The sequence below is a fragment of the Triplophysa dalaica genome, chromosome 6 (assembly GCF_015846415.1).
Source record: "Triplophysa dalaica isolate WHDGS20190420 chromosome 6, ASM1584641v1, whole genome shotgun sequence".
In the NCBI taxonomy this organism is placed as follows: domain Eukaryota; kingdom Metazoa; phylum Chordata; class Actinopteri; order Cypriniformes; family Nemacheilidae; genus Triplophysa; species Triplophysa dalaica.
In genome coordinates, this window is record NC_079547.1 from 16,125,841 (window position 1) to 16,137,518 (window position 11,678).

General features: G+C 35.7%; 1 protein-coding gene and 1 long non-coding RNA gene across 2 annotated transcripts; both read left to right on the top strand.

Moving 5' to 3' along the window:
- Positions 1–3,540: 3,540 nt before the first annotated feature.
- rgs16 (regulator of G protein signaling 16) lies at positions 3,541–5,516 on the top strand. Its single transcript, XM_056749854.1, has 5 exons — positions 3,541–3,640; positions 3,838–3,927; positions 4,030–4,091; positions 4,416–4,582; positions 4,661–5,516. Exons 1-5 carry the CDS (start codon positions 3,567–3,569, stop codon positions 4,871–4,873), a joined length of 606 nt encoding a protein of 201 aa, XP_056605832.1. The 5' UTR covers positions 3,541–3,566; the 3' UTR covers positions 4,874–5,516.
- Positions 5,517–8,842: 3,326 nt separating this feature from the next.
- On the top strand, positions 8,843–10,146 carry LOC130424311 (uncharacterized). Its single transcript, XR_008906930.1, has 3 exons — positions 8,843–9,079; positions 9,228–9,319; positions 9,530–10,146. It is a non-coding gene; the product is annotated as an uncharacterized LOC130424311 (long non-coding RNA).
- Positions 10,147–11,678: the final 1,532 nt, after the last annotated feature.

Sequence of the window (11,678 nt, forward strand, 5' to 3'; positions counted from 1 at the left end):
CGGCATTTTGGGATTTTAATGGATTTACAAAATTTCCCCAATTTGTATTTGGTTTAACATTTAATAGTTTTATGTTGTATAATATTTTTACTTATTAAACGAATGGCACTATGGACTGCGTATTTCAAATCATAATTTGTGATCCTGTCTGTAAAATCCAGGCCAAAGTCTCAAAACCGAATTATTAGATGAGAAACATCAAAGTCATAGCCATAAAATCACAACAATATGCATTGTGTGTTTTTTGCTGTAAATGATAGATTATATGAGGAATTCCCATTTATAACACTGAAATGTATTATTTTATTGACCTTTTTACTGCTAAGAAAATGAATGTGGGCTCCTAAAGATGGTCTTACTCAGTCAATGTTAAGTGTATTTTTCACAAATTCTACTTTAAGTTATGTTGATTGATTTTTGTATAGAAAGCAAATAAAAAATAACGAAACAATGACTTCAGCTGGGTTTTCACAGGCAGGATCACATTTGTTCACCCCATGTCACTCAAAACTGCATATGACTATTACATCTGGATCCACAAAAGAAGACATTTTGAGAATGTCTTAGTTTGTTCACACAATTGGAAGTCAATGGTGTCCAATGTTGTTTGATTGACAACATTCTTCGAAATATCTTTTCTACATTTTGTGTTCTGCAGATGAAGGTCATATAGTACAGGTTTGGGATGAAATGGGGGTGAGTAAATGGTGAAGGGTGAAACTTATCTCCCTTTCAACACAATGAACATTTAAATTAAGCCTTTTTCAGCTTTATTTTAATTTTGTATTTATCCTGCTATATTGCTATACGAGTAAACTCCTCTAAAATGTAAAGAATCACCATATACACACAATATGGTCATGCATTATGGATAAACTACAGTAAAATGAGCAACATTCCCTAAAACAATTATACTTTATTCAAGGTTAGTGTGAAAAAAATTAATCATTCTTATCAAGAATTCTGTCATTTGAAGGGCACAGAACTCATGGTCTAGAAGGCTTGCAAAATAACAATTTTACAGCAATAGTACCATAAGGGTGATTGTACACTGTCAGAAATATATTTAAAAACTTTGACTTGGACGGTACCCTTTTTAAAAGTACATATTTGGACCAATAGAGTGCATATTACTACCTCAAAGGTAGATGTTGGTACCAAATGTATACATATTAGGAACTTCCCATCGAAATCTTTTGTACCTTTATCCTGATGGTAATGCTGTGATGTTTGTCTCCTTTCATTGTGTTTTCTTTTTATTATAAAATGTGGATGGTTTCCCACGGAAAATATCCTGAAAAACAATAAAGCACTTATAAAAGTGATTTATTTAGGTTGATCATTATAAAGTATGAAAACTCTTCCATTCATTTGAACATTAAACTCAGTAGAGGCATAGGCGTAATATGCAGGTGGGACATTTCCCCACCACTTCTGGGAAAATATTAAGAAATGCATGTGTGCATTGTTTAGGGGCCATTAATATCTAAAACTCGTGGAAAACGCAGGATGGATGCACCACTTTCTCACAATCTTCCGTTGCTCACACTCGTAAGTTATTCGGTATTTGCGCAAGACAGAGAGCAGCGATTTCAGAAACACAGCCAGTATAAAAATGCGTGCTTCATCCGCACTCTCAGGACTTGCTTGTGCATCCAGCGTCCAAGCCCAAAAACGTGTTAACCAATGAACAAGTGACATTTTAAGTCATTTATAAACTGTTTTTATGTGTAATTCACCATAGCTACATACTATAAGGGCTGTAATAGAAAAGAGGAGTAGCCAATAGCTGGACCTCCCAATAGATGAAGTTTGGTTCCAAATTGAGATAACACTGTTTTTTTTCAAAACTCATTTTTTTGAATGTGCATTCCAATTAATATCAATCAAACTGCAGTTGGTTCATATTTATTTAAGCCAAAATAACAAAAAAAAATACAGCTAACTAACACAATGAAACACAATAAAAACATGATAACATAATAAAAAATAGATTTTTTATCTCATTTTGGAAACAAACTCATTACTCATTACTATTCCTAACAAGTAATTACAGAAACAATTTATTGATGTATATTCATCTCTGTCTCCACCACTTTTCAAAACAAAGATATGGCAATGAGTAAAGGTACCCTAAGGTAATATTGAGTGACAGTGTCGTAGAAGATGCTTTAATACCCTGTTCCATTCAATTTCACCATCCCCATTTCCTGCTCTCAAAAGGCATCAATGCCGCCCCCCTGCCATCTCTATAAAGAAGTCTGAAAAAGATTCCAGCTTTCTCCAGCCAAGGAGGTGTAATTGCCCTTAGTGAGGGATATTTTCTGTAAGAAGACAAAAGCAGTGGATAAGGAGAACAACAAGCTTATTTTCCCCTCCACCTGTCTTGCTAATCTCTAAAAAATGGCTTCCATGGAGTCAGTGAATGGCTTACATGAGAGCACAGACGCAAAGATCTCAAGGACAAATGCTGCGAAAGTTCCCTCGTCTTTACTCAAGCAGGTTTTATACTCTAAGTCAATACACTGCTAATCATGATGGGCGAGAAGGGCCTTTTTTTAACATCATTTGTCAAGGGTTCAAGGTGGGATTTCCCTCAGGTACTATCATTCTGGTATATTAAACCTTTATCAAGTTAGGAACACCTGTCCTGTCTATGATTCTGCTTTGCGGGTGACGTTGTAAGCCGAGTTATGAAACATCAAACAATTGAAGCTTAATATACAGTGTGGTCTGGAGGCTTACTTTATTACAAACGTTTCATTAAAATTGTATCAGCAAAACAGTTTTTCAATTTCAATTGTTTAGATGATAAAATGGCAAAACCATATTATTAATGTTATGAAAGCATGATTTAAAACATAAAAGATCATATTGTGTGCTTCTATGGAAAGTTAATGGCAGTGTCACAAAAGAGTATACGTTTGAATACTGACCTTAATCCAAAATATTGTATCTTTATTTTATTTCATCCTAAAAAATTGTCTAATTTAAAAAGTTCATCTAATAATGAAATCTCAAATTTTAAATATTGGACCCCATTTTACAGTGTTTAAGTTTTGAACACTCAACTCAGACATCTCCAGTTAATATGTCTAGTCCTTTCTGTGACAATCAAACAAATACAAACTAACAAAACTAATACTGAAACAGAACAAATTGTGTTAAGACATGACTCAATGCTTCTTTTCTAAGCCAGCTTTCTTTCAATTGAACTGTACATTGCACTGTGCTACCTAATCGTATTTTATGATCAACATCTCTGATATATTTATTGATGTGTTTCATTCTAGTAAGAACTATGTTTGTAGTACAGAGTGTGAGAAATATCGGAAGAACCGGAACACCAAAATAAAAACATTTTAATTTAGTTTGACCAATGAACTCTCCTATCCCTCCTTTCGCAATCACATAGATCTACAGCTCAGTTTATATGAGTGGAGAGTGAACTGCATGATGATTGGCTGAGGCAAGCGATGACGCTGTGCCTCCTGCTCTATATAAACTCTCCTTCCCTCGTTGCAGACAGACTGCTGATATATTTTTCCTAGAGACCACACTGCACAATGGATATTTACCTCCCTACTGGTTTTAAAATGTGCCGAGGACTAGCAGAGCTGTCAAACACCTGCCTGGAAAGGTATGACGCTCATCCCCTCATTCAGACTTCATTGTCTTTTCTTTATAATTAAATGCAGTGTTATTTAAATAGCTAAACATAACGCATGAGAGTACTGAATCATATCAGTGAAGTGTTTTAAATCCTATTGCAGCAGTTTTATACAATGTATTTATTAGAATCTACAGCGTATTAAAGAAATGTTTTGTTAACATCAGGGCAAAAAGGATAAAGGCATGCGTGGGAGGCGTTCTGCAGATGCAGGACTGGAACATTCTATTCTATTGCTACAAATATAGAAAACAAAGGTCAGTATTTACCTGCATTGTTTCGTAACACAATGTTTTTATTTTGTTACGTGTTGATCACCGCTAATGTGTTTCTCCTCTGACTGGTTGTCATCTTTGCAGGTTGACCTTGGATGAATGTTTGGAGTGGAAAGAATCTCTTGGGAAGCTCCTATCAAACAAGAGTAAGGGAGAACACAGCAGTTGAATTATTTGATGTCACGGGATATGTAAAGCAACTTCTATGAAATTAAATTGACCAAAGTTTAAATGGACCAAAGTAAAAAAACTTAATTTCAAGGATCTAATGAGATATACAACAGCTTTGGTAATGACATACGAGCTAAAGGTGCCAAAAAAAGGGCATCCGTAATTTAGATGATGAAACAGGGACTTTAGTGCACAGATTTGTCATGGCCGTCTGATCTGCGTGGGGTACTTAAATCTGATGACACACGTTGCACAACTAATCCTTTCTCTCTAACCCCATTTTTCTCTCTCTGTTGTAGATGGACTGTATGCTTTTAGAGCTTTCCTAAAATCTGAATTTAGCGAAGAGAACCTTGCATTCTACCTGGCCTGTGAAGACTACAAAAACACAAAGTCAACCGCCAAGTTGCCATGCAAAGCCACGAGGATATACGAGGAGTTTATTGGAAATGATGCTCCCAGAGAGGTAAATATTTGATGCATATCACTATGCAGATTTCACTGTTATTGTGGATGTCTGAATTCACATCCAGCTTACTTTCAGGTTAACATCGACTATGAGACTCGAGACATGACTCAAGCCAATCTGAATAGCCCCACCACATCATGCTTCGATATGGCTCAGTACCGCATCTACATTCTCATGGAAAAGGATTGTTACCCTCGATTCCTCCGATCTGCCTCATACCGCAACCTGGTCAACCAACTCATGGCAAAGAGCGCCAAGGCGAGAAGCAAAACAGCCCCGACAACTTGAATGCCATGTGAGGAAGATAAACCAAAATGAAATAAGGCAGATTCAAGGGAAGTTGTTCTACAAAAGATGGAAGCTCAGACGAGAAAGGAGCAGTCTGGATCCTAAAAAGGCTGTTTGTGGCAGGCTGAGAGCCCTGAGATGAAGCTAGATGGGTGTCATTTATGAATCGCATAAAGGACTGCATTCCAAGACCCCTTTAGTCAAAAAGAACCCCTTAGTCGGATAGAGGGAATGAAAGGAACTGTGTCAGCAGTACATCTGAACTCTACTGAAGTATGAATTGGCCAATGAGCACATAGCATCCTTCAATCTGAAAAAGAAGCGTACTGTATGTTGTAATCTTAAACGAATTATGCGTTTGACTATTTAATGTGTAAATGTATTTAACTTATTTGTATTTTTTGTAAAAAAAAAAATACCAAACAGTACTGTGCCATTACGATGGTATTCAATTGCCATGGTTTTTACTTGGTACTCCAAAGTATTTCAAATAAAACCATGATATTGTCATCATGTAAAAGTAAATGTATTTTTTCTAAGTGACAATCTGTAATGCTACAAGCCATTATTTTAGAATGTTCAAAGTGTGTAAATATTTATTATTAAATGAATGTGAATACAACTTTTTCATTAAAGGAATATGCTTTGACATCTTGTATTGTCTAGTTCAGCTAAAACAGCATAAAATCAGGCTGATACACCATGTGTCATATTCAACACAACTCTAAATTGCCTATTTGTTCTTGTTAAATGCTTTTTTTGTTTTCCCCAAAGGTTGAATCACAGACACTCTGCCATGAGGTAAACATGCTTGTTATGCACATGACAGGCAAGACTCAAGCGAGCTTGTGTTTCATATTTAACCATCAATGCCCACAAGCAACAAGCAGCCTGAAGTGTAGGTTTACACAGTTGCCAAGGCAACCGTTTGGGCCAAGTTTCCAAAGCGGTTCACATGATTCCCTCATCTCAAGCTATCTTTACAGCCAACAATACTGAGAAAGTGCATCGCCCAATCAGAAAATGAAATACTTCAGAAAAGAGGAACTACATTCGATAAGGGGTTATCGTCTTTGAATGCGTGTTTGCTTACACAATTTAGCTTAAATTGTCTGAGGGCCACTGATATGATATTTGATAAGACGTCACGGTTTGAGTTTGTAAATCATGTCATGGCCACATACAACTGAACAATGTCCAGACAGTAATCGCATGAATATCATTATTAATCCACAAAAGCAACATCAATTTGTAGATGAAATTCAAGATTAGTACATTCACAATGGGTGAATATTTTAATTTCATTAGCTAAATAGGGGCTAGAAGATGGTCTTTTAGATATACACTATGCAGTAGGCTATACAGTCAGGATATACTGTATTTGGACTCACTAATTTATCCATTTCATGCCTATAGTTCTGATGCTCTTGCTTATTAAAAAGGGGCTACATCTACTTGAGTTTATGCTGTAATTCAATCTCAGAGAATTACTTTAATTATTAAAAGATTAAAAGCATGAACTTAAGTATAAATATATATAATATTTTATCGTGGTAACAGAAAATTAAATAATATATTATATGTAGTATAATATAATAAATGTAATACAATGTCATATAATACAATATAATTGAATACATATTTTATGCATATAATACAGCATGTTTTTGTGTTTTTTTTTTTTTAATGGCAAATTATTCATATATAATTCATTTATGCATCGCCTATTGTTATATTCTTAACACACAACCGCTTACACAAGCTAGTAAAACAACATTCATTTTATGGCAGAAGCTGATTACTTTATTCTCGAGTCAATTCATTCAGACGAGGCAATTTCCTCCCTCGGCTTTTATAGCAGTACTTCATCGTTTTTGTCTTTTGCAAACATAGCTGATAGTGAGATCTGCAAACGTAAGAGCCCAGCATAGCCACCGAACAAATATACACGTGTCTATAATAATTGATACATCAAGCACGTTGCTAAACAGCCTATTCACAGACTTGGGTCATGTTATGGCCCACGTCTTCAGATATCTTCAATGAAACAGTGCGCGATGAGTCATACGGCATCAAGGTCGAGCCTCGCCTACACCCAGTGCGCTGCAGTGATGGCGATTCGCATTGATCGGCCTTTATTTAAAGAATTGACGCACACGAAATCGTATGTGACCGTAAATTTTACCTTGATGTTGAATTCCCACATGCGTTCGTGACTTTCTTTCTTCACAAGCACATAGTCAACACACTATTGTAGACATTATAGAATACAATAGCTGTGTCCATACTCTATTAATAGCATGGGACGGATAGTGCATATATGAAAAGTTGCATCCTTGACTGTCAGACTTTTTATGCAATATTGCCTCCTGGTGGGAGATTAGCAACAACACAACTATATGGTATTATTATGGTACAGGATTATACAAATATTGACATGAAATCCCCCTCAAATTCCCTGGCAAAATGGGTCTATCAGAAAATAACAGAAATGATTAAGAATCTTAAAAAGCTAAGGAAGAATTAAGATTTGTGATCAAGTTCCTCTGTATCTTGATTTTCTTTTGCAATGTCCTTTGCATTTGGGCCCACATATATGGACAGGAATGGTAAATGCATCTCACTCTCATCAATTTTAATATACAATGCCTCTGATTGGTTGCGTATGATATTTTTAAAATGCAAATTTTTGGCAGACAGTACATACAATTTCAAAAAGTTTAGACTACTTTACTAGACGCATGTTTCTGTAGGTGGCGTAGTTTAGATCAATCGTGTATTATGTACGCAAGCGCATGCGCAATGCAGACATGGCCGAACAATCAACAGCTGGGTTTGTTAATTATTTTTGCTACCGGACACACTCACACTTTTCCAGGCTCACGCTTTTAATGCAAAACATTATTATACCTTAAGTTATTATTTAATTGTAGTTTAAAGTGATAATAAGTGTTACATATAGGAAACAGAGAAAAATATAGGTCCTTTTAAGTTTAAAGAGATAAATAAATATAAAAAGACAAGATAATATGGATTACCTCTCGTTCAATAACGGTATTTCAATCATTCAGTATCGTCCACTTTTGGGATGTTTATATCAATCTCCAGAAAATGTATAGACTGATATGCTGCCTGAAGAATGAAAGCGTAAAAGTATAGATATAAGTTGTGTGTATTTTAAATCTGTATTGGGACAATTCCAGCCTTATCCGGACGTGACATAAAAATGGTCAGAGAATGAATTTGTTACGATTATATCGAACCATCTGTTTGTATTTTAGTATAAAATGCGTTATGGATGACACAAAAAAGGACGCGTTTTTTGGGAGACGAAAAACTTTGTAGGATTTCTTAAAAATAAAATGCACAATCCTGAAGCAATAATACCCAAATGAATGTAGAATATGCCTCTATACTCTATACATATTTTTAAAAATGAATATAAAATAGGTACTTTATATTTATTCCCATGTGTCCATTTACGAGCAATATGTGGCGTAAATTTCATTTACCTGACTTTTTAAAATATCATGCACTAAAAATAAAACAAATACTTTTAAAAACTTAAACAGAGATCTCAAATGAGTATTTGAACCACCAAATGTTAAGATCTGTGCTGTTACCATGTAAAATCGCTGGTAAAACTTTTTTTTTTTCGTGGTAATGTTGACTTTTCACGGAAAAGCCAATGGGTATACTTCTGCCGTTTGGATGTAAATCATATATAGGCCTACAAACATAAAAAAACGATTTAAAAAAGTCATGTTTTTTAAAAAGAAATCATGAAATTGTTTTATTTGTGTCCTAATAAGATGGATAATAGCAGAAAATAGTCTAAAAATCTATTTTGACCTCTTCCAGCACCCGTGCACGTAAGTGCACGATTAGACGCGCATACTAAAAAAATGTGCGGCTGCCTTGACCGTGTATTTTTAACGCGCGGCCCACACCGCAGTAAGGCCTGTCACAACTAAAAGTGCTATTAAGCTAACGTTAGCTGGGTCACTGTAGCAAGGGCAGCAATATTTGGTTTGGTTGAACACAATATCCTATGACATAAAAAAATTTTTTTTAAATATCATACAAACCATTACTGTGATTTAAATGATTGAAAATTGAGCATCCGATTGAACAACATCTAACGTTAGCAGTTTGGCTAGGCGTTAAACACCGACCGGCATATGGAAGAACATGTATCCCCTGTAGGTGAATATTCCTATGAGAATGTGACACTCGAAAACTATGAAATAAATAACAACAGATATAAGTATATCTACAGTATTACATATAAGCCATGTGAAGACGTCATTGACTGTATTAAAACTTAATTTTGTATTTGTATTGTTTACGTCAGCAGAGGGCAGCATAATTCAAACAAAGCCTTCACCACATTGTTCAGCTACTGTTGCTGGGCAGTCATCCATCAAACATGAGCTGGACTGTTTTGTAAGTGCATAATCGGCGACTAAATGCATCATAGAATAATAAATTGTTTAGTAATGATGACTCAGGTTGCCTTTTACTTAATACTTTTCTTTATACTTCCTATATAAACCGAATAAATTAACCAATTGATTTAATGATGCCAGCTCTAACAATTGCCAATGAGCCTGTGAAAAGAATGTGTCTTTTGATACAAACTCATTTGACCCGCAGGATACTGGTCGAGGGACGTCTTGATCGCACTGAGAAACACATTCCCCTGACGCTGTTAAGAATAAGTATTCCAGCAATACTTTAAAAATCAGGCACTGTCTGTCCCAACGTGTCAGTTTTGTTTATGTCAAATTTTCTGTGACATCCAGCCACTGGTTCAGAGTCATCTGTTTCCCCTCATGACTAGCATACCGTAAGTTATGTCCAGGCTATTTTCGCGTTTTGAGCTAAATGACTGCATGGCAGGAAAACTAAGCCCTTTCCTTGGTGCATTCAAATTTATTTATAATAAATATTATAATAATGAAGCTGATATTTAAGGCACTGACTTCGGTTCTTTCCTCTCCAAGCGTGGGAAAAGGCTCACTGCGGTTCCCCTGTGAAAAAGAAACACTGTTCTGTCCATTGACCTTGTTCCTCTGGGCTTTGGAGCTTCCATCTCCTGTGAATTAGAGCTTTCACAGTCAGCCCTGCAGATCAGCTTCCATTTCTCATTCCTAATATGTCATCATTGGCAGTGTTTACTGTTTCCTTGGCAATTCAAAAAATATATAAAAAGTAATGAAATTTGAAATGTGAAATCTTTTATGTACCATATTATATATATTACAGATTGAACGCACCAAAGCCAGACCGACCCAGCATGGATATTCATGCTAGCGCAAGTTGAGTCTTTTCGCCTGGGCAGTGAGTTTCGTAGTCACAGCAGGGAGGAGTAAATTGATGAATAGTTATATTCCCATCCATACTTCTATGTAAAGATTGATTTCATACTGTCTTTGAAAATTTTGCCCAAAAGCAGTAAAACAAAAACTTGTGGAACACAATACTGATGCATTCAAGATGTTTGTAGCAGACCTGTGGGGCGCAGTTCTGCCTCTGTTGCAATTAAATTGGCTAGCAACCTAATATGTTGCATTTAATGTGCATATAATATGTTCTATGCTGCTTATTGCCACTGTGGCACTGTATTTGTATAGCCTTAAAGGGATCGTTCACCCGAAAATGTCAAATTTGTCATCATATAGTCACCCTTAAGACATTCAAAACATGTGTATGACTTTTTCTTCTGTGCAAACAAAAAGGGGATATTTTGAGAAATGTCTCACTGGTTTCGTGTCTGTACTGGTTATACTGTACTGTTGAAGTGAACGGGGGCCAATGTTGTTTGGTTACCATCATTCTTCAGAATATCTTCTTTTGTGTTTTGCAGAAGAAAGAAAGTCATACAGGTTTGAAATGACATGAGGGTTAGTAAATGATGAAAGAATTTTCATTTTAGGGCGAACTGTTCATTTCACTGTTTAGGCCAAAAAATGCCCACTTGGTCACACAGCCTTGATCAAACCATATTTGTGCTAAAAGAGCTGATGTGATGATGTGCTCATCCCAACTTTTTGATGACGCGGAATGTTCAACACATGCCCTTTGAACAACAACAACAGCTTTAAAGACACGCTTCATCATTATAATAGTAGCATGAGTGTTTTTAAGTCGAGCTGTGCAAGCTCAGGGTGAAATCTCAAGTAGGCAATTTCTGTAGTGCTCCAGGCATCGATGTGCATGATTATAATTGAAGACGCAAAGCAACAAAAAATCTAACAAGAATTATGTGTTTTTTGTCTTTTAAAGGTATAGTTTGTAATTTTAGCTATACCAGTGGAACCAGACAACATTGTTTAATTGAGTATCTAGGTTCCTAAATACCCTTAACCCCATGTTCATTCTGGTCAATGTCCTCCATTGTTTGGAGAAACAGGTAATGGCGCCCTAAAGTTATGCCCTTGTTTGAGTAAAAAATTGATACGTCAGACGGCTTAAACTGTCATAACAATGGTATGAATACAACAGAGCTAGATTTTACATTCTTCAGGAAGGAAAGACACAAATGGCTTTACAATTGCTAATGGCTTTCCCCTCATGCAAAGAAAATATATTTTCTATATATTAAAGGAATACTCCACCCAAAAATGAAAATTCTGTCATGAATTGTTCTGTTAAACACAAAGGAAGACATTTTAAAAAATATTTTTTCCCCTAAATTCTTCTAAATATCTGTTTTGTGTCAAACAGAACAAAAAAAGTATAAAATTTTACCTACTGAGGTAGTCAATGAGGCCCCGGATATCTCAGTTGCTAACATTCTTCC

Bases quoted from the DNA above. Each gene is read 5' to 3' on its own strand.
- rgs16 (XM_056749854.1), top strand. From the start codon at position 3,567: ATGGATATTTACCTCCCTACTGGTTTTAAAATGTGCCGAGGACTAGCA. The intron at 3,928-4,029 runs GTCAGTATTTAC...TCATCTTTGCAG, and splicing joins TACAAATATAGAAAACAAAG to GTTGACCTTGGATGAATGTT. The intron at 4,092-4,415 runs GTAAGGGAGAAC...TCTCTGTTGTAG, and splicing joins GAAGCTCCTATCAAACAAGA to ATGGACTGTATGCTTTTAGA.